Source organism: Acanthaster planci, linkage group LG02 (assembly GCF_054643075.1).
Source record: "Acanthaster planci isolate LZ-2023a linkage group LG02, COTS_SCS, whole genome shotgun sequence".
Taxonomy (NCBI): Eukaryota; Metazoa; Echinodermata; class Asteroidea; order Valvatida; family Acanthasteridae; genus Acanthaster; species Acanthaster planci.
In genome coordinates, this window is record NC_141778.1 from 3,532,179 (window position 1) to 3,556,249 (window position 24,071).

The following is a 24,071-nucleotide window of genomic DNA, read 5'->3' on the forward strand; positions in this document are numbered from 1 at the left end:
ACGGTACTAGTGGAGTCACTTCATGAGTGTTGTGAACAGGGAGAAGATGAAAGATGGTACTAGTAAATTCCTTTCTTTAAGTTTTTGGATTAATGATTTTGTTACAAGGAGGCGCTATGGAAGATTGGAATAGAAATATAAATAAACTTCACATCTGAGTGAAAGTCAACCACTCTCTCACTGGATTTGTAAACAGGGAAATTAGCCACAAGCAGGAGAAATGTTTAAAAACACTGATTCTTTTTCAGGTCATGTGCCTTGTGATGATATTGTAAACTGCTTTGATCATTCGCGACAAATGCTGCTTTTTTATGTATGGATCACTGTTGGAGAAATAAATGCATGAAGAGAAAATAAGAATGGACAGGCCTGGTAGTGTGGAAGTTTGATTGTCATGTGGCCCCATCTCAGTGAGCTTTTTTGTCGTTTAGAATTAGTTACTGATAACTTTCAGAGCAACAGCAAATAAAGTTATGGTATGGAATCTTTTGCTCTTGTATGTAATTTTTGGCCAGTCCCCTCCAAACAAAAGGCTTTGAAGTCGGAGGATTTGTTTAGAGCCTCTAAATAAATGGAATGAGTTGGAGGGTCATTTGCACTTGGAAGGGGTTGGGCGTATTCCTGACTTCAGGTTTCACTTGAGGTCAGCATGTTTAACTATTGTAGTGTTTTGTCTGCAAAGTGTGGGGTATCATTCTTATTGCCAGTCAAAATTTGGAGGATGTGGCAAGAGTTGAACGAGATGAAATAGTTGAGTAATTACTTGTAATTGATTGAATCCACTTCTTGCTGGCCCAGATGGCAAGAATGAATAAAAGAAGGAAGTTATTTTGAAACTAAATTTCCTAACTAAATTTGTCCAACTATGAACTGGATAAGATAAGATTTTTTGTGTTTGAGCAAGTTTATTTCGGTTTCTACGAGTTTCACGTCAAAAACAGTTCGTTTTGCCCCTTTCACCTGGTGAAAAAAAGTTTGGATTTTATTCGTGTTTAAAGATTTTTTTGGACAGCTCAACACTCAACTTTTGCAACCATAGAAAATAAAGACTGGAGAGTGGGGACACTATCTGACATATAATATTACGTGGAAAATAAATTGAACTGAACGTAACCTCAGACAGGGTGCACAAGTTGGTGTGATGTTTTCCCGGGCGGGAGGGATGCTTTGCCAACTTAAGATACAGTACATGGGCGCCCTCTGTTGTTTAACTCTTACGATTTTGTAATTTATCAGCAAGTTAAGGGGTGTGCACGAGTGCCAGTCAATCAATTTCTTGGTGAGGTGCAAGCTGGAAATTGGTTGTGTTTTTTCACAGTTTTGCTGAATGTGGATCGACTGTGTTTTGGAATGCGATTGTCATAAAGTTTTGTCATCTTGGTGGAATATTTTTCCGATTCATTTATCTCAAGGTAAGATTCTGAGAGTTTGGATTTATTTGCGAAATGCTGCCGATCTTGCGGAATGAAACGTACGTGTGTATGTACGGTACGGACAGCAGGTACAAACTGCCGTGTACGTCACTGCTCGTTTACACTACTAGATTACGAGGCTTAACAACCAGCTAAACCTTACTTGAAGTGTACGTGCGATCAGGTCAGATCACGCCAGAGTTTATTTTTGGGTTTTATGCCGTGAAGTGATTATAAACTCTTGTGATTTGTACTTGAGCATATTGAGTTTGTGGAACTGGAACTTCAATGGGGATTGTATAGTTGGGGACCCAATCCATCTTGGAAGAGAGGAGACCTACTTTTAACTTTCTGATTCACTTGCCGTCGGAGGTTTTTCCATTTATTGCACTCACATCTAGTCCAAGAGGCAACTCTTCATTCACTTTGTACAGGGATTTGCATGTTTTCCTCCTTTTTTGCTGCAACATGATTTGCAACTGAAACCATTTCAGTAAAGTGTGGGATATATTCACAGTGTATAAATAATGAAATTTTAGGCGCATTGATGTACATGGAGGCTAGAGGGTTAGAGTTTAGTCAATTCAGATTTTCTTCATGGAGCGGAAGACTATTTTTACCCCTTTGAGTTTCAAGTGTGAAATATGGCATAGCCACCAAGTGACCAATCAGAGAGAAGAATCAAGACTCAATGACATCATCTTTCACGCTCAATAACTGTGGGGCTAACGTTTTGAAAAGTGGACAGATTTGTGAAATTTAAGGGAAATTATGAGGGGAAACTGTTTTAATACATAGGCCTAACACAAAAAAAAAGGGTCAGCGCAATAAAGAGAGCATTGCATTTAGGAAGACTGACAAGTTTTTATAAAATTAAAATGACAAAAAATAGGGGTCCCCAAGTGTACAATACCACTATAATGGCACTAGAGCCATCAATTTTGACAGGCTCAGACTGTTTACGCACTAGCCCCACTAGTGTGGCACAGACTCTCACTCCCAATCCATCCTTAGCCACACATCCGTATACGCAATGTCGTGTCGGCGTACTGAACATTTTCGGCGCACCCACTTATCGTGGGCGCAATTTCTTTTGCACATGAACATGATCCTTGACCTGTCCGCTTTCTAAAAACCATTTATTGAATGATTTCACTCACGTTGTTCAGGTATTTTCCAGTCTTTTTGCCTTTATCCATTCAATCTAACGGGCTTGCTCTCTCAGTCGCCATCTTCAAAATAAGGTCGTTGAACACTACGTCACTTGACTGTTCTTGACTTGGCTGTTCCTTGTCAAGACATCTAAACTGCTGCCAAAGTTTTGGAAGAGCCCATGGGTACATGTAGTATCTTATCACTCAGTCCGTTTATTACATATGTCTTGACATGGAACAGCCGTCGAGACGATGAGGGGTCAAGTGACATATTGTTCAACGACCTTATTTTAAAGATGGCAACTGAGAGAGCGAGCCCGTTTGATTGAATGGATAAAGTTAAGAACATATTGTACTCAAATTTTTGATGCAGCCAAACTTAAAGATAATTTTCAGTGGTTGAAAGGTGTAAGACCTGGCAGATATGCTGGCATAGTGAGAGTGATTATAAACGGCAAGAGAATGAAGATAGCCAAACTTTCCTCATCATTTTCTGTCAACTTTGTGCTCTTTTTTTCGTGACTTATATTTTTAAAAGCTATTTCTTAGGTGCTTTAAAATACATCAGTCAAAAAATGTACCAAATTCTCAAGTGTTGTTGGGAGAAGTTTTGAAATCAAGTCCTCTGGTGTAAACACTGTGACGTAAAACTTAAAATGAATTCAACTCCATTTGATTTGCACTGGTAGCCAGACAAACGCTGTGCTTAGTACAGCAGAACACAGACACGCTGTTTACAGGCATCAGTCAAAATTGCTGTTTGGGGCTTGATTATTTTTAGAGAGTTTTTTGTTGGCTTTAGTGTTTTCTGACCAAGAAGTGATGTTTCCCTTTCCACCTATTCACCTCTCCTCAATTTCCTCCTTAATATGTGTAAATTTTGCAATCAACAAACTTTTAAATGTTTTAAAACTCCAACTTCTTGCTGACCTTTTTAACAAAATTATGATGAGAGTTAGAACAAAACTAGTCTCGGCAGGAATCGAAGCAGAGATGTACTAACCTTAACTTACATGTATAAAGTGAGTTTCTCAACCACTGAACTAGATGCAAGTTACCGGTATCTACTTGGGAGCATTTCTTCTGGTCTAACACACTAATATCGGTAGTACAGTAAAATCTTGATAAGTCAAAGCCCGTTAAGTCGAAACTCTGTTTACCTCGATGTCTTTCTGTATTCCCAACAAAAGAATAGGCCCTTATGTACAATAAACTATCCGTAACTAGAAACGTCAATACCACTAAAGCCGCTTATCTCGAAGTTTTTGCAGGCCAATTAAAAAAAAACACTGAAGAATGATGAATAAAAAGTGAAAGAATGCTTGCCTTCATTATGAGTCATTACTGTCACGCGCACGGCTTTTCTTTGATGAACCGAGCATGTTCACACCGGCTGCCATTGTCATGTCGACAAGCACTGGGTGGGCATCAACCGCAACCGTAAAGGCTGTGTTCAAAACGGGCTTCCAGAGCTACGGCTAGGTCTATTTTCTGCGTGTCTCCACGCATTTCCAATGGAGTGAATACGAAGACCTAGCTCTAGACAAGAGATTCGTATGCAGCCTAAATCAGGCACGAATGATGCGCCCTCAAGCGCTTTGTACATGTATCATTTGACCCAGCACGGAAACCCTGGCCGACTGGCCCGTGCACTGCGTTATGCGGTAACAGCCCGATCAAGCAAAGCAAATGAATGAATTCTCAAGATGTAGACACAGGTACCAGTACATAACTTCATTGGTTTATTGTTTATTAATGTACCACAGAAAAACATGTTTAATGATGGCGTTTGAGGAACACTTGCACAGTAGGGATAGCCTAAAATCCACTTCGTCTTCGACTCAGCTTGCAGGCCAACTGCCGTAAGCCAGTAAGGTTGCATGTGCACTGAAGCATGTAACTTTCGATAACTCGAACGTTGGATAACTCGAACTTTTCGTCCATTCCCCTGAGCTTCGATTTATCGAGAGGTTACTGTACTTTGTACTATCAATGCAAAAAGGAAACATGCTATGGATATTCAGCTCAACTTGTTTTCATATGTTACTACATGTACATTGTATCTGTGACTATACAAACAAGATCTGACTCTTCATTGGAACTGAAAAGAAGGTGGTATTTTTATTTTCTTTCTCAGTTTTTACAAAATACAATGTACTTTTATCAATGTCATGTGTATGCGCAAGGGTTCTATTTAATGTTGTCATATGTGAAAGGCACTCTTGGTCAAAAGAACAGTACAAAAATCAATCTTTTAAATCACCAATCAACAATTAAATATTGACTATTATTCTCCCGACCAGTTGTTAAACTTAAAAAAAATAAGTATACCGGTACATGTAGCTGGACTTCTAAAACATCGAGAAAAGTGTGGTGTATTGTACACAAACCTGTGGAGACACATTGTCTTTTTCTGCCTTGAAATTTTTTGAATGCCATCAAGCTTTTATGCAAGACTAACTTACAATTTACATCAGCTTAAAATCTCAGATGTTAAAATTCCTTTTTTTATGCTATAGAATAAATGTATATTGTACCAGAGCTGTGATTCACATTTTCAAGTCATTAAAACACCCACGTGTATCACATGGTTCCTTTAACTTGCCATTTATAATGCAATGCCTATTGTGCACTAAGCACTTTGCCATTCGCTTGTTGCAAATGTATGGCACGACGAAGATCACTGCCAGGAAAGGGGTGTCGTTGCAAAATCCTCTGCCCCTTGAAGTTTGACCCTTCCATGAAACTGGGAACAAAATAGCATTAGTACATGTACATGTAGACTTGTACATGTAATGTAAGCTGTAATGTAAAGTACCCAGACCTGAGTTACATAACCCTTAGATAATACATTGAATACCTATTGTGCCTCTTCCAACAAAAAAGCACCCACTGCATGCACTGTAGTCCGTCTATTATTCCTTTGCCCAGGCATGTTGTTCACCGTTCTCTCATGCATTGTAAGACCGCAAGTACGTGTACACGGATTGACGTCGCCCTGCATGTCACGGGTGGGCGTTAGATCTGCAAGTTTGGGGTTGTGTTCCCAAACCTCATGTGCACACAAGTGAATTTCATGTGTACTCAAATTGTACATGCATGTATCCATGTATTTTAAGGTTCCAGAAAGGACCAGTGCATTATTTACTTAGCCAATCCATTAAATGCATTGTCTGATCTACATGTAAGAGATCTGGCTCTTAAGGGTTTGGGGTCACGTGGGTTACTGTACATGTAAAAATGATATTTTTCTCATAATTGGCTTCTCCAAAGGAAATCATAAGAGTGACAATGACTTTTCTTTTTACAATGGGCTTTCCCACTGTTTAACTTCCGCGGAAGAAATTAGGTCATAAACCCCCAAACCCCCCAAAAATAACTGGATCCCATTCAGATAATTTTAAAGTGTAGGACCTAACCTTGTTCCAATAGAAAAAAGAAACTTTGCTTAGTTAAATCTTTGATCATCTCTTTGAAAGAAGAGTACTTTCATCCCAGTTCCGAGCTCAAAAAATGGTCTAAATATACTAATCCCTGAAAAATTAATGATTGGAATCCCCAAGAATGATCACAAAGAACTGGGGGTTAGAAATCTTGCGTGTGCCCGCCAGTGAGTTTGAACATTTGCATGATGTCCATTTGGCAAGACAGTTGTGTCAAATCACAAAGCGCCACCACAGTTATGACAATCATTTTTGTAACCAGTGCAGGTCATTGGTAGGTCACAGGACTCATCCAGATCACCAGCAAAGCTAACTGGTTGATCTACATGTATTCCCTGAAAAGTCTTCCCATGTAATGCAGACCAGTTGATTAACCCTAATCCACCCAAATCCTCCAAAATCCTTTTCTGCAAAGTGGAGGTATTCAGAGGATTCAGGGTGTATGGAAAAATTGCATGCCTGATTTTGAAGGATGCCATACGTGAAGGTCTTGGATTACACCTTATCTTTTCTGTGCATAGTCTAGCACAAATTCAGCCTGATATTTCTTTTGAATCAACGGCACTACTCAAGAGTGCCATTCGCACTGCCTCAACATAATGACAGGAATTGCCGGAGGATTTTGACGGATTTGGGCAGTTAGGAACACCTCCAAATGACATTTTCAAGAAATTTGGGAAGATTTGGGCTGAATGCAATTTTTTCATGTTGAAAAACAGAGGATTTCGGAGGATTGAGGATGGTTCCTAGTAAAAAGGCCAAGGGTGTTAGGGATAAGGACTTCATTGCAGATATTGTGGCCCTTTGCAATCATTAATGTTGTTGCCAGTCATCCATTACCATGTTATGTGCCACCTAGACTCAAGTCACGTCAATAATTGTCACCCGTCAAGCTCTCCTTCCTACTCCTTTGTTTTTATTTTGGTCGGCTTTATGGCTGACATTTTAATTTATCCTCCCCCTCTGCATGGCTCACACCAACAGCGCAAGACACCCCAAAAAATCACTGTTTCATAAAGTTACTGGTTAAGTTCTGATGTCTCCATTCCAAAATACACTTTGGCTGAAAAGAAACACGTAGGTTTTACATGTAGTTTTGGCACTGTAGACTGGTCGCTGTCTTCTTCAGTAGCACTAAGCTGGAGCATTGGAAACAGGAACTGGTCTAGTGTCAGATATTGTTTCCTCTTTTAAAAAGAAATTCTCCGGGGGGTATCAATCTGTCTCCCAAAAAGAAAGGAAAACTTCCATGGAACATGCCATATATTATAAACAGACCGTAGTACTTGATAAAAAATAAAATGAAAAGAAAGAAAAACAAGAATCTAGCTACATACCGATAGATACAGTACTACATACTATAGCATCTAAGTGGCCCACCAGTATTGGAATCCAAAATGTGACGCATTGTGGTGGTCCCATTTCTGATACCACCCCGCAACACAGCGCCTTACACATGCGTACTCGGGCGGGGTTTCCCGTTTAGTCAGACGACTTTTTTCGTCACATGAGGGCGCAACTTTTTGCGCTTCAATAAAATTTTGAAAAAACAAAAATGCTATTGGTCTCTGTTTTTTGTTTTTGTTCTTCGTTCTTTATTTTCAACTTTTTGTTTATTTTTTGGGAGTGAGATTTGGCTACGCAAAAGCTCTGCGTTGCAGTCACGTGGTTGGTCCACTGCGTGTGGCTACAATGGGCCCACGGTAACAATTGGGCCAATTCCTGCAAGTCAGATTTTGCGGTCATGGTGTGGTTTACGTGTCTAGATCGATCGTCATTGTAGTGCGCTTGCAAGTGTTCCGATGTGAAAAGACGAAGTGTGCGTGTCAGAAATGATTCATAACTAGACCCGTGTTCTGTTTGCACTTTCTGGAAGTATTTTGGTGGCAGTTTCTTTTGGATCTGCTACACAAAAACTTCGAGGTAAACGAATCCGACAACATGAGATTCGAGTTACGGATATGTTTTTGTACATAAAAGCCTATTCTTTCGGCGGGAATTAATTATTCTTTGAGTTAAGCGGAGTTTTGAGTTAACCGACTTTGAGTTATCTAGATTTTACTGTACTTGTAGGGTACTGATGTCAATGGATGTGGAATACCAGTACATGTACATATGGGTCATTCCATGAAGTTGGATAACAAAGTGTGACAAAGGAGCTGAAATGTCAAATTCGCTTACATGTATGTGTCATTTTTCCCCCAAGTTTGGACACATTATTAACTGTGTTTCTCATAACTTGTAATACTTTTGCAATACCGGTAACTCAGACAGAGAAGGAAATACCGGTACTCAGGTATTATGCCACATGTAGCGGGTTGTGGATGTAGCACGGAACCCACACAGAGTTTCAGCGCACAGCGAAGATTTCTCCGTTGCAATATGTAATGAAGATTCATTTGTTATGTTCTAAAGATTGGCAAGTATTTTATCAATTATAAAACAATTAGGAAGGGAATACACCACAAGAACGAATGTCAGGGTAGGTACATGAACTCGTTTTGGGAGACTTTCCAGACCAGGTACCGTGCAGTCGGGCTGAGCATTTTCCCGTATTCGGTCGGCATGGTAGGGTTCAAACAAAGCGTAATCCTTGTGGCCATATACGGCCGCATGGATGGCAATATTTGTTTTGATCTTTACCACATACCATTATACCTGATGATATTCAAAATACACTGAAAATATCATGTCAGATTTCTCAGAAAACAACGCAAAAATTTTGCACCTTTATTTACAATTTCCCAGCCGGAATGTTGCCAAAATCCTGTCCCCGCTCGGGGTGCAAACAGGGAACCCGCGGCCTGCACGCACCACATTGTGTTCACTACCACAGTTCCTCACAGCACAGAATTTCTCTACCGTTAATCCTTGAGGGATATATGGAACTAGATGTATTAGCAACAAGACTATGCCATTTTGGACCTGTGGGGGCATGTACATGTACCATATTTTCCCTTTTTATGTTTAGATTTTAATACCGTCATGGAAGTATGCAAACTGGAGTGATTGCTTAACTACAGCAGGTTAACGTTTTTAGTTTAAAAAAGTGCTCAAAACCTGTTTATGTACGAGTTTAATTTGTGGCTCCTCCAAGGGGATCGTGGTACCGGTACCACCCCTATTATTACATAATGGTAACGGATTAACGGTCATTGCAATAACAAGATCTGGCGTAACTTGGAAACCGTCTGGATTTTTTTCCAATCAATTGCAAATTTTAATTAGTCAAAATTTACTGAGCATGAGCACACTACAAGTGTCATAAATTTTAAGGATTCATTCTTTCTATGATTTTGTACTTCAAAATCAATGATACCGGTCTCTAATGGCTGAATTTACTTTCATGGAATGACCCATATGCACATGTAGGTAATAATGTCAGTTTGGAGTACAGCTACAGTTGATTGTGAGTTTGCTCATGGATCTGTGGTGTTTGGCCATGGTTCCATAGTCCAACTATTGTGTGAATCATGTGAACCATTTCAACCTACATTGTATGTACACTGGTGATGTGATGTGATGCCATGCAATTGTTGATTGGCCTTGATCACATTTTGGTTGCGGTTTCTATAAGAGCAGTCACAACCAAAGTTTGTTGACCCTGTTTCCTCCTGGGCCCCCTTAACTTTGTAAAAAAAAATTAATGTGGGACAAGGTCTCTGTGTCATGAAAAGGTGCTATAATGCATACATGTAATGTCTATATGTATCCAGCAAATTCCAAATGATGAATAATGCATAGATTGAGTGCCCCATCTGCTGTATGATTTGCTTTAAATTCTCCTGTGGTAGGACTCCGATTACCAGTTGGTTGTACATGCATGCATGTGCTTACATGTAAATTATTTGATACATACATGTACATTGCACTTAGATGTGCATCATTTTTGTTCATTCGTGCAATATGACTGGTGATTTTCTGCATTATTGGGGAATGACCAATTAAAGGAATTCCAACTTCTGAATCTGAGGTGACGCTCAATATCTTGTACTTTGTCTCTACAGACATCTCAAAAAGTTGTCAGCTTTCCACTCAAACTTACTGTACAGTCATTGCATTGATTCTTGGTTCAAAAAACATTAAGGTCAAAAACAACCTTTGACCTAGTTTTGTTATTCACAATCTGACCCAAATTTGAGAAAATGTTGACTTGGTGTGCCAACCCTAGAGTCATTGTAATGGTATAGTGCATGCTTTCCATCATACCAAAACTTTCAAAGTGCTTTAGAATTAAAGGGCAAATGTACATGTACACTGTACCTGTACGAGTACATTGATTTGTACTTCATCATCATGTTTAAATCCTTGAAAATATTCATTTGTACCCCATTTAATTCTGCTTTTAATTTTTGTTTTGCCATTTTGAAGGTTATTTGGAGCATTCTTGGTTTTTAATATGACTGAAATCTGATATTTTGACAGTTTGCTGCTATGAATTTTTTTCTTCAATGATTTATTTCAGTTTATGACAGTACTGTACATACATGTACATGTATGTACAGTGTAAGTCAGTAAACCAAATTCATAAAATTTTTTTTTTTCATCTTCCCGTACATGTGTGGTTGGTGTACAGTAAATATCACCTCGTTTTTGATGTACCAATAACACGTCTGTCTGCATACCAGTAGACATGCAGGTCCACGTACTGTGGTATTTGGTTCTCAAGTGATCGTTTACAGTGGATTTATGCACATACATGTAGGCCCGTGTGCATGTATTGTTACATGTACATGTAGTTGTGCAACAGATTCCTTCCAGATGTGGTCATGGCACCACAGTTTCAGTTCTTACTGGGCAGAAAGACTGAGGAAAACTTTTATCAATGTCAACATCATGTTTGAAAAAGACAGAGAAACTGGCCTGCATGTTGCCCCCACCCAAAGAAGATAAGCGCTTGCCAGGTGACAATAGGCGTAGGTGTGGGCGGCACTTGAACCCCGTCAGTACAATGTACTTAAGCTCAGGCCTTAAAATACGCGGCTCTAGAGCTCTCAGCAACTTACCAGTGCAGTAGTAATCAAAGAAAAAAATAGTGTGGTGTCCGTGATGTTTGGTTGTTTTTCTGGGGTTGAAAGTTCACTTTGATATCCAAGACATTAATTGTGTGTCTACATTTTGGTCAAAATCCTGAAGTACCACTGTAGGATTGAACAGTTTACACGTAGGTTACACTGGTGCTTTCAACAGGGCTAAATTTATACTCGGTCTGTTCTGGTTTTGCCCAGGTTTATTACTGGGACAAGCTGGATCACCACCACCTTGTCGTGACCAGAACCTTGTGACAAGAGGACTGAGATTAAAAATTCAAGAGACTTTAAACTTCAGAATTTGCTCTTGGAACAGTACATGTACAGAACTGCCTCAGGAGAGTGCTCTTTTAACATTACATTGAGAATGGACTAAGCATGTATTTATGAATTTTTGTAAATATACAGTAACACCAATTTCATGTACAGTAATTGGTACACGTGTACATGTATACAGTACAAACCGTTGCACACTCGCACGTAATAAAAAATTTATGTTTATGAATGCAGTGGTTTGTGTACTGGTACATGTAAATGTGTGATACTTGTTTCATAAGGTGGCAGACTGATCTGTGCTGGCGATTTCGTCCTTGGACAGTTTCATTTCCTGTGTACCGTTTTTGATATACCGTGTGTGATGACTGTCAGTCACTCAGTTCATACAGTGATCAACTGATTAAAATTCCAACCTTGGCCCTGACTCATAATACGTATGCATGCAGTGTTATGAATATAGCCAGACTGTCCCAGTGCATAGAGAATGCAACGGTCACACAGCCACACACAGTATCCAGTAATATTATGTGGCGATGCGGCATCGCGTGCAAGACGGAGGTCCTCTGCCAGTTCAAATTGCTTCACAGATGGCTGGTTCGTGCGTTGGAGATAAGAAAGTCCATGAAAAGGGAAAAAAGGAAGCTCTCAGCCGATGGAGAAATGTGAAAACAGATTTACAGCAGCACCGTGCAGCTGGTGTTTTGCATTTGATCTGTGAATTACAAATGCACATTACAAGTTATGGACTCCAGACCAGTCAGAAACTGTTCTTGTTGAGATTCGAGGTGTAAAGGCGTCACTAAACAGAACAAGCAAAAGATTGGCACTTTGTAAATTGACAGAAATCCCAGTCCTAGGACAGCCTTTCCATTGTACCTGCAGTACAAATTGTGAAAAGTGACTTTATAATAATTACCTACCCTAGCGGGCTTGAGCTCGACCAAACCCTCAGATACACGTGAATCAAGAAGATCACCCTCAGATCAAGAAGTGGGAGAAAAGGAATCTAGTTTGATTAATACAAAGTTGATATTATGTCTGAAGACAGCATGCAGTGTTGGGAAAATGCTTGTGTGGAAAGTAAATTCCAGTTCAGTAACATCATGCATGAATTGGCAAACTGTGGTCGTCTGTACAGTCCTCGTCATATGTTAACAAAATCTAATTCAGTGGGATGGAATGAGGTTGTGATGTATTTTTCAAACATGAACATGTACTGCAATGTTTACGTGTACATGTATCAATACATTCACAGTATGAACATCTAACAAAAGAAGCACAGTGTAGAACAATGGAAGCTCATCGTTGGAGCACTGTGCTTGTTTTGTTAGATGTTCGTAGTATCATAGACATGGTACAGGTACATGTGCATGGATATGTCCACCATACCGCTGGTTACCAGTGCACCAGTGCTACAGTTTACCAATGTGTTTGACCATACTTATGCAGTACCGTTGGTTACTGGATAGGATATGTCTCATTCAGATATCCCTGGGGAATAAGTGACCTTAATTATGCAGCAATATGCATAAATCTGTCTTGATTCAAAATACATACAGAGTCCAGGCAAGCACCGTACACTGCATGCATGTACATGTACATGTACATGCACGGTCAGCACACAGTGAGCCAATTGGTACATTCCTTTGTTGTTATGCAAATTGCGCATGCATGTTTAAAATACCGGTATTTCACCATGTACATGTAAAATGCTGGGTTCCAGTGGGAGATGTCTGACGAATTTTGCAGCGTTGTAGAAATTGATGTATGGTACATCAGTCTGTAAGCATCCTCAAGACAATACGTGTAAATACATGTTGTAAATTAAGCACTTAGATTTTGAAGAGGTTTTGAACATCCAAGATAATGATCCCCCATGAGCTGGATTTAATTGCTAAAATGTTGGCATGCACTGTACAGGTGCAGCAAATGTGACCCGCTCTGTGAAAATGATCCATAAGTCACCACTTTTTTAGTTTTCATTTGTATCAGAAAAGAACAAATTCAGCTTTTTGTTTTGATGTATCACTCAGTTTGCCATCCTGATGGAAGCGGATACTCCATGGTGAAAAATGCTGTGCGTTCCTATTGATTTACACGCTGCAAAATTATTTTAAAGGACTTCTTTACTACTCCAAAGTGGCTCTGGTGACTTGTGACATTTTCACCAAGCAGGTCCCAAGTAATTTTTGAAGATGTGCTCGGTTAAACATGGATCAAGTGCCCACAAAATATACACACACACCAGTACATGCACAGGCACCAAAAATTGAAAATCAGGTTGTACAAACAGGAGCATACGAGTACAAAATGTTATCAAAAAAAAGTACACAAAAATGCATATTTTACAAGAATTGTATTAAAGGTTAGACTCACATTGCCCGGGCCTTTGAAAGAAATCTGAACTTCAACTTTACATTTTGATAAACAAGTTTTGCTCAATGCTTGCTTGGCAGTGATTTGCCAAGCTATGGCAGTGATTTGAAATTTTGTCCGTGTTGTGTGGGAGTTTTGTACACGAGAACAAAGGAAATACCCCACATGTATACATATGTAATGGACTGTATGCCTGCATGGGCAAACAGTTTACCTACACACTGAAATCCATTTGGCTCTTGAGATTTGAGTACTCTTGTTCATTAGAGTAACAGATGCGTAATTCCAGAAATTAGGGGTACAAATGTGTGACATTTTCATGTCTCTGTTACATCTGACCTTTGTTATTTGACATGGAAATACCGGTATATCTGAAATTGATTTCAAACTATTGCTACTTGTTTGGCAGGTAATTTGCATTAAATCATCACTCTTGGAAATTAGAAATGTCTTCTGAACTTACAAAAGCATATGTCAGATGTGACAGGGACACACAAAAAATGGACCCCTAATTTCTGGAATTACCCGTATGTAGAAACATGCAAAGCAATCTTCTTGGCCGAAAAAGAGGACAGTGTTGTTCTCAGCTGAGACGTTTCCTCAGTTTACTCGGCGGACAGACAAGGCAGCCTTCGCTGTACATGTAATTGTCTCGATGGCATTTACATACATACAAGCGCAGTTATCTGAGTCTGTCCGTCAGCTGTTCGGGTTAAACGTGAGGCCCCTGAAACGTGCCGTCGGGGAAGCAATATTTGCATGTGTGAGTGATTTACATCACTCTGTAATCATTTTGGAAGGCGCAGATCCTTGGAAAATCACACTGCAGTATGGGAGATGTTGACATTGCTGGACTCTGCATGCAATGCACCAAATAACACAGTCTACCTTAGGGAAACTAGAGAAAGAAGCACGCAGCCAGGTTTTATCTGCTCTGTGCACAAGTACACTACTCTTGACCAGTACGTCTATGGTACATGTACATGTACATGATACAGAATTTATGAGTTGTTAACCAGTGGCTTAAAAAAACCAGCATGTACAGGGTCCAATCAAAATACCTTAAAGTATCATGAGACTACACAGATTTTCCCAGATCAGCTCTCTCTGCCCTAGCCCGAGGCAAGTCCTTAGTACCGTAACCAACTGGACACGATGTATTTTTTCTCACATAAAATAACAGTAAATTTTATTATCCGATGGCATAATAGTCACAACTTGTGCCAGATACGTGTACGGTTGTCGTTTAAATGCAAGTCCATCCCCTCGTGCTTAGTCTGCGTCTGTTTCATAACTGTTTCATACTTGTAAGGGCACTATGTGTGGTGCCATGGTCTTTCCCTATGCCGTCGTCCGTGGATGTGTGTTAGGTCACGTGGGTCAGTGAGCATGATGAGATTGCCTATACACATTTTACATATGCGCATGCATAGGTACCGTAACTCCGTGAAAGTTGGTCAGATGCTGTACACGTAAGTGCAGCATGCATCTTCAGCATGAGCTATTCAACCTACATGTACATGTACATGTATTCGTGCAAACCTGTTCACATGTTCATTGTGTTGCTCCACTGGGTTGTTATTGGCACAGTACGGTACAAACATGTACATGTTCAATATGCCATCTCGTTGTTCACATACAGGGCCCACATGGTATAAATGTACCCGTACATGTACCTGAGCCTGCATGTTTAATGTACATGTGCACATGTACTCGAGTATATAATTTGATATCACTAAAATTCATGAACCGGTTAGGCCTTCATCAGTACTTTGTCACACTCTGTTAGTTTTACAGACTTCTTTCTGGTGCGGTGACTGTCTTGCCCCTCTGGCAAGTGGAGGTCATTTCTACATCTTTTCCATGTACCAGTACATGTGCATGCACTGTGTACAGAATGGGAGCTCTTAAAAGTACTAACCCCATTTTCCGCACCATTGGCAGTCTTGGAGGGCAGCGCTTGATGTGGGTGGAAGGTTGATTAAACATGCTGGCACCTCTCTAATGGTGCCATATTAATAATTGAAGGTTGTCTTTATTTTTATTGTTTTTTTTTCCTAACGTCAATGCTTGGGAAACAAAGCTTCTTAACCTCCCACTGGGTGGCTCCATTGTAGTTTTATTCATTAACAGACTCCAGTCCAATAAATGTGAAGTTGCAGGGTTCGACGTCAACGTTGGTCCGCTAGCCAATCCAAGTAAAAGCTGCGGTGGTCTAGCATAAGCTCTGGTCTGGGTAGTCCGGCGGTCTAGTAAAACAGGATTCTCAAATAAGCGTCGAAATAGTTAATTGTGACTAGTTTGGTCCCTGGCACCAGCCCAGCAGAAGCAATACTAAAGTCTATGAATGCAGCAGCTGTAAATCGTCTGAAACTTCTGTTCGCAATGCCCATGCGACGCGATCGCAAACTGTCGGCCGTTTACTGTACGACCACATACATGTACTGGTATGGTTGGTCTCGACGTTGGTTCTGCATACAAGATCTAAATCAGCTCGTGTTTTAATGAATTACATCTCAGAGGTACGTGTAAGTTCATGAATATGCATCCCATGTGTATGACGTGCCGTGTGTGTGTACATGTATGGCATGTGTATGCATTATGTGTGCTATGAATATGCAATACTGGTTTTTCTGATTGGTCATTGGTAGTTGTTACAGCAATGATGTTGGGGGTGTGATTTCGTGTTTGGTTCACACGCTACAGGTACTGGACACAGTCAAGAACGAACATGTACAATACATACATATACATGTACAGTACATGTACATTGTTTATGTACATTTTGCCAGGCATACCGGTACTGTGCATGTACATAAACTGTTCATAATGATATGGAATTTTTTTTTTCTGTCTCTTAGATTGTGAATAAAACAAACCATTTTCACCAAGTAACCAGTTTGTTTGTGTGTTTAATTTGCTTGAGTAGAGTTATAGTCATGAATATTCTGGAAATTCATAAGTCCCATGGCCATTTATTTTATGATTACTCATTAACAATTAAACAGCAGTCAGCACCGCATTATGCATGATGTTGGAGCAGAAAACATTACTGCCAAAGAAGAATGTTGAAATTTGGGGGAAGATACGGACTTGTGAAAATGCTGGCGGACTAGTATGTACATGTACATTGTACAGTACCGGAATGTGGTTTGAAGTTATGAATCACCCAAGTCATTTTCATACAATTCTTCCACAGCATTTGCATTTACTGGTAGGAGTGTGAGAAAGTGTTACACAGTGATCTAAATGTTTTCAGTGATTCACCTGCAATAACTTTACCAGCTGTTTTGTTTATATAAACTCTCACCTCAACTCTCCTAGTCCATCACTGTATAAAGTAAACTGATAGGTGTATTTTTCACCCTGCAATTTATAAAGCATATAAAGTGCCATGTGAACCGGGTAAAGTTTCCCCGGTACAATGGCTGGGTTGTATGTATGGTACGTGTATGATTCTTCCTTGATTCCGATCTTGCCAAAACCTCCAAAACCTGGTGGATTTTGAAAGAACCAGGAGTAAAGTTTGGAAGGTCTTAATGGCTCAAGATCAAGGCCATCATGCCAGTACATGTAGTAAGAGCCTACATGTACATGTACATGTAGGTATTGTAAGACTTCACAGGATTAATGCAGGGATAATTTCACAGCAAATGAGCCTCAGACATGCTTTTGGACCAAAAATGCCAACCTTTAAAAATGGCATGTACATGTGTACATTGTGTAAGCTGCATTTATGGTACATGTATACATTGCTGACCATTCCAAGTCTTTTGTATGTACAACAAATTTTTGTAATCATAGTTTCATTTTTACAGCAGCCAAGTTTAACACATACATGTAGTCACCTTTGAAAAGACTTGTGTGAGTGTGTTCACCCAGGAAGGAAGTACCTGGTGTGTTCAAAAAAGTGGGAAATTTAGTAGTTTGACCTGTCACCTGTCTCCCTGATTGTGCATTCCCAGAATGCATTAACGTGCTCTCTGCAAAGCTATGGAATCATTTATTGAGGAGAAATCCATTGTCTGGTATGAAATGGTTTTTAAAAAACCCTGCCCCAAATAAACTCTAACCTCCAACTGTTCCCCGGGATTTTCCTGCTCAATCCAACACAGTCCAACAGTCCCAGTTGTTGGTTGCTGCAGCTTTTAAAATGTTATGCCAGCTCAACCCAACAGTGCCTTATTTTTGTGTTTTCTCTTGAATCCAACAGAATGTAACATGTCAACTGTGCACAGTCATTGGTTGCCTGCTGAATCCAACAGTACCTCGCTAAGTTCACTGTTACCTAACTTAACACCTCCCAACCCTCCCGATTTGGCTGAAAATTTCTGCCTTTTCACTTCATTTCCGCCATTCCGATTTCACCCCTAAAATTTCCGGCAAATCACAATTTTGACACACCTATGTATTACCAGAAACTGGCTATGTAATCTTGTGCATGTAGCGTAGCACCCCTTATTCGACTTATCCAAACAGTCAGTGTGGTGCACACTACGCACACCACATTTGTGGCAGCGCCCTCTTCTGATGCGTACCAGCCGCGAGATGGATGTGATACATGGACATGATACTGAAATTGTTTCTGGACAAAAACACCCTCTATCAACAAGCTTCATTGTAACTAACACTGTATGCATTGCGCTGTGCCCACTTTCGCTAGGAACCACAGCTAAGAATGTTTGGATCTACCGTAAGACCAAGCACTGCTGTGAAACTGACCATGATACATCAAGTGTGCAAGCACCACACGGCGAATTTTTCGCTGAATTTCGCACTTAAATTCGTGCTGAATTTTGCGGTGAATCAGCACATTTAGGAGATGAAAAATTATTGCAAACCATTTCAGATGATGTAAACTCTTGTGGAAATAAAAATTTATGGAATTGGTGAGTACATGTGGTACTGTACATCATCACGGACATGGACTCGACTTTCTTTCAATGCAGCACTGATTTTCCCTTGTTCATGTTAATACAGAGAATATTCCCAGTTTTTTACGAAAAGTTCTGAATTTTAGGGAGACGGATTCCAAATTCTTGATAGCCAATGTTTGGAGGTCTGCTTAACTGCTAAAACACAACTGAGTTTGACAAGAACGAAACAAGTGAGTTCTCTGCCCGATCAAACAGGATCTGCCAGCTACCCGTACGTCCAATCCTGCAGGATAAATACGGTTATACGGTATTTCCATTTCTATTTTTCTCACCACAGCTACATAAGATCGAGCTGTCCCAGGCCCTTGAGAAATCCCGCGTTCTGCAGGATGGGCTGCAGGCCCTAGCGCAGGAGCACCACGACTTGGAGCAAATCTCCAGGTATTCTTCTTTGAGTGGGACCTTCTACGATGCCAAGACGGAGGCCAGTTGTGCTGGCAGCCCAGAGGTGAGCGGGGGGGAAAAAATGCAGTGGCTGCCGCTTTTGTTCTTACCAGGGCCCAATTTCATGGCATTGCTTAACAGTTAGCAGAAAAATTGCACTTACTGTGGCAGAAAAGTTTGCTAACCAGAAGCACTACTTTGACCGCTTACGGTCACCATGAAATCTCTCTGAAAGAGGGAAACATCCAAGGAAGAAACAGCTCTACAGTTGGGTTCTAACTTACTGCCGCCATACGGTTGAACAGGCTATAACTTGACACTGTGAAAATCCCTTCCGACATGTAAGTTTCTGCCTGAGATAAGCAAGAAAGTGAGAATGCTTTTGTATGGTAAAGCTTCTTTAATGTCCCTGGAGTCACAGGTAGGTCGGAAACTGTCTTCACTTTGTAGTGACCACATATCCCTAAAGACCTGTACCTGTAATAAAACAAAGCCAAGAAAAAGTGTTCTGGACTTGGGTAGTCGATCTCTTTGTGACATTATTTGTTGATGAAGTGACCCATGATGCTTTTGCAAAACAGTTCTGACACGTCTGATTACATATACAGTGTGTAATTGCTGCCAACATATGCTCCCGTGTCGTTTTCATATAAAACATGTACATGTAGACATTACAATCTCATCTTTCTAATGGTAAGACACCAGTGTAATGAAAATCGATGCGATTGATTTATGTGGATCACCATATTCTCCAGGGGCTTATTGAATCCATTGGCCTGACGGGGAATGCTCTCTTGGTTTCACAGCTACATGTGTCTTACCAACAGATCTTGTACTGTACTTGTGCATGTATATGCTGAGGGGCACTACTCGTGACCAGAACCTCTCAATCACAAAAGTGCTGCAAGGCTCTGCTCTAGGGCCCTTGCTTGGTACAGTATTTATCATCTATGTCAACCCTCAAGGTGACGTCATTCGCTGACACGGTCTCAAGTTTCCCGTTAAAATATGCCAATTACATTCAGTTATATTGCACTTTCAACTCTAAGGATCCAGACTCGATATCAGCTGTGCTTTCCAGGTTGTCATCCTGCATCCAGGACTTGAAATCATGGTTGACTGACAACATGCTCAAACTGAACGGAGCAAAAACGGAATGTCTCATTGCAGCATCAGCCCATTCACTTTGCAATTTGCCTCTTGGGAGTTCCATCATCTCACCATCAAAGTCGGTCCGCAATCTCCGGGATTCATTTTGATGAACACTTGTCCATGTCTACACACGTTGCTACAAGGCCGCGGTCCATTAACTTCCACCTTCACAACATTGCACGAATTCACCGATACCGTGATTTTGATTCCTGTCATCCAAGCCCTTGTTCTCTCGTGGCTCGATTATTGTAATTCTCTGTTATTTGGCGTTGCTAAAACACATCTAACAAGACTCTTTAACGACTTCAAAATCGCACTACTTGCATTTTATTGGCTGCTGGCTGGTGTTTCCATTACTTGCCCAACTTCACTGGCTTCCTGTCCAACAGAATTTAATTCAAGTTAGCTCTGCTCATCTTCAAGTGTATTCACCGCACAGTTTGCTTCACACCACATGTTCCTGGTCGACCTGGTCTTTGTTATACATGTAGTGGTACATGCCTTGATGCTGTGCTGTGCGGTGCTGTGATTACACCCTGCTGTCAGTACCCAGATCAAAAAAACAGCTTCACTGACAAAGCCTTCACAATGTCCAGTCCCACATTGTGGAATATGATACCTGCCCATATCAGAGCTCTGAAAACTGTTTCATCTTTCAGAAAACAACTAAAAACATATTTGTAATCTAAATTTAAATGTCCTTATATCACTGGTCGTTGTTATCCTTAGGGCCTTGATCTAGATGGAATGATGCTATAGAAATCCTGTAGTATTTTTATTATGTACCTGTTGACAGTCGTACTTTTTTCATATTAATTTATTTGGTACCGTACATGTCAAACATTGTCAACATGTCAAAAATCAAGACATTAGTTAAATTTGAAGTCATAAATATTGGAACTTGAGTCGGACTAGAGTCCTTGTCAGCAAATTGGGTTAACAGCACTGTAGACTTGTCCGTAATTGCAAAACTGGGTTTTTTTAAACAGATTTTTATAAACTCACATGTATATCCGTTTGTCTGGATTGAAAACTTGGTTTGTACTAGTGCTTGCCTCTCACCTCTGTGGCCTAGGTTCTATTCCCGGCCAGGCTGTGAGTAGACATGCTAGAGCTGTTGTTTCTCTTCTGTTCTGAGGGTTTTCTCTAGATTCTTCAGTTTTCCTCCCTCTGCAAAAATCAACATTTACGAACTTTGGCTGTGCTAGGCGGAAAATTGTGGATGATCAGGCAGGTGCCTGATGTGCCTTTGCATGCTTACAGCTCAAGGGTCTGGTAGTTCAGTGTGTTTTCCACCCAGTGCATTTCAAAGTATCATATAATGTACTGGTACATACATAAATGTACATGGAGTTTGGGCTTATTATTATTATTTTCAGAGCCTGAGTGAAAGGGCTTCCCTGGATTTAGCTGGTTCCCTGAGTGACACGGACAGCTTCCACAGCATAATGGATGGGACGAGCGGTTCCCTGGAGCGATTACATGTGGCCGACCCGGAAGGGCAGAGGTCAGAGAAGAGGTCAGAGGAGGTGTCAGGAGAGGAGAAGAAACTCACAGCGAACGGGGTGACAGATATAGTCATACCAGGCTGCAGAAGGTTTGTGTTCTGTTCCGTAATAACTGCATTCAAATAGTGCCTGCTCATGTTGAATTGGCGTTTATTTGTGACCCGCTCTGCAAAAAAAGGGTATTAAGGGGCGCTGTGTTATTTCACACTAAGGGCTTTTTGATGTGAATGGTGATTTGTTAAGTTCTTGGTTTATTGGCTTGTATTAGATCAGTACTTTCACAATGCATACAAGAAACCTAACTGTTGCTATGGGTATCAAGAAACTCTCTTCTTGGCTGATTTCTTTTTCCACTTCCTGTGTTTAAAGGGCTTTATCTCTGAAAGCAGTTCTGTTAATGTGTATGATATGATTACGTAAAAATGAATACATCTCCAGATTGTAAAATGCCACAGGGTTCACACCTACACCAAATTAAAGATTATTGTAACCAATTCAAATACGTATGTAACTCATTTTGAAAAAAAAATGTCCATAATACCTCTTTTTGTGGAGCTGGTCACATTTGGGGAAATTTCGCTAGTTTAAAAGCTTGATTACAAAGATGAACAAAGAAATTGACTGGAGCGGGATTTTAACCTGCGGCCTTTGGAATACCGTACTTGTGCTCTACCAACTGAGCTGCCCAGCCCTTTTTTGGTGGCTCTTCCCTCTTCTTAGTTTAAAAGCTGTTTGTTTCAGGAACATTAGGTGGGGCTTTGCAGACTTATTCTTACAAGGTACAATATTCATTGATCACCTGGGTCTTTTTCAAACTTTGAATGTTGACAATCCCCACTACATGTATTTCAACAGTACAGTTTCAATTCTCCTTAACCCTAACAGTACCGGGCGTTGTTGGGCTCAGAGTACTCAGCACTACAAAAAAATACGTAACACTCTGAGCCCGAGGGACCTAGCGCTACAAATTACTATTTCTGGCTAGGTTTATTCCATTGTTACTTGTACACAATGAAACCATGCATTCATAGTGCCACAGCACTGTATGGTACGTTGTCTTCTCTGTTGTATTTTATGGCTTCAGAGAACAATACGGTCATGTCCTCTTACAAGCGACAGGGCTGAGTACTACATTTTACTACTAAGTAGTACTTTGTAGCATTCGGGACTGTTAGAGTTAAGCAGGATACAATGTACGAGATGGGCTCAGTATTTCCTACAGAATTTGCATGTGTTAACATGCACACACGCTCTTTTTCAAAAAGTTGCAGTTTTGAGTCAAAAGTGCACCAACAACAGAACTCAGACAGTTAAAAAAAAAGTTTTCCATCACTTTAAGGAAAATGTGATCTTGTGGTTGGGATTATTGGCACCGCACAGGGCCAAAAGGGGTAAAGGTTTAAGTCCAGCTGACTGGCATATGCTGTGGCTTTGGTCAAGCCACTTTATTCCAACTCGGTACTCTGCCCACCTTGGAGCTTGGATGGGTACCAGGCTACCAGCATTATTAGCTTGGGAGCAACCAGCAACGGAATGGTACTCCATCCGGCGGAATGGAATGGTCTTAGCCACTTCATGTTGAAGAGAACCAGTGACAAACATCGTTTGGATGAGTCATTTACCAGTACATTATCCTGAGACCAACTTGACTGTTTTCCAACACCTCCAACCCTTTAAACAGACAAAAAAATTGCTTGGTAGCCATTGGCTCCTAATGGGGAAAAATCTAGGCGCCAGCACTTTTATGAAAGTTTAGCAATCACGTATGCTGATTATTCATGAATGTACGTACATACACACATGTAGTATAAATACCCTGTGTTTAGATTGTCCATGCCGTTGAATCGTGACCTGGCCCGGCACATGTACACCACACAACGTGCGTATACTATGTACACGAGTGCTGATGAGGTCAGTCCATGAAATCAGAGTTTTCATACTCGCCAAGGGGTTCAGCCACAGATGTTACATGACGTCCGTAGTTTCAGCGTGTCGCAGGACACCCTGCTGCATGAGTTGCGCTATTTCCGACACTCTTAATCACAGTGACACCCTTCCATTCCAGTATGAGCTCCGTATCAGGCTTCATTTATGTTGCAGCAAAAAAGCAGCAAAAAAATGGAGCCCAAGCCAAGGTTTATAAAATGGGCCTGGTGTCCGTATACAGGGCATCAACAACGTATGTTTAGATCGGGAACCAACCAAGACGTGTGTGATCGCGACGCATGTACAGTATCACATACATTTATGTACATATACAGCGCAAAGTTAAGCTTTTAAATTCATGATGAGACTTGCACTGCCATTTCTACCTTTCCGGAATGAATTTTGAGTACACAATCTTTGCTTTTTTATTTTTAAGCATACTCAAAATTGTTCAGGTATGTTTTTGTATGTAG

The 24,071-nt window shown here is 40.5% G+C and overlaps 1 protein-coding gene across 2 annotated transcripts in view; it reads left to right on the top strand.

Moving 5' to 3' along the window:
- The window catches only part of osbpl1a (oxysterol binding protein like 1A), a 54,459-nt gene that overhangs the window by 18,167 nt on the left and 12,221 nt on the right, over positions 1 to 24,071 (top strand). For both annotated transcript variants that reach the window (XM_022227709.2, XM_022227710.2), the window contains exons 14-15: positions 18,906 to 19,076; positions 21,544 to 21,761. In XM_022227709.2, coding sequence (XP_022083401.2) covers positions 18,906 to 19,076; positions 21,544 to 21,761 — 389 coding nt within the window. The remainder of the gene's footprint in view (positions 1 to 18,905; positions 19,077 to 21,543; positions 21,762 to 24,071) is intronic.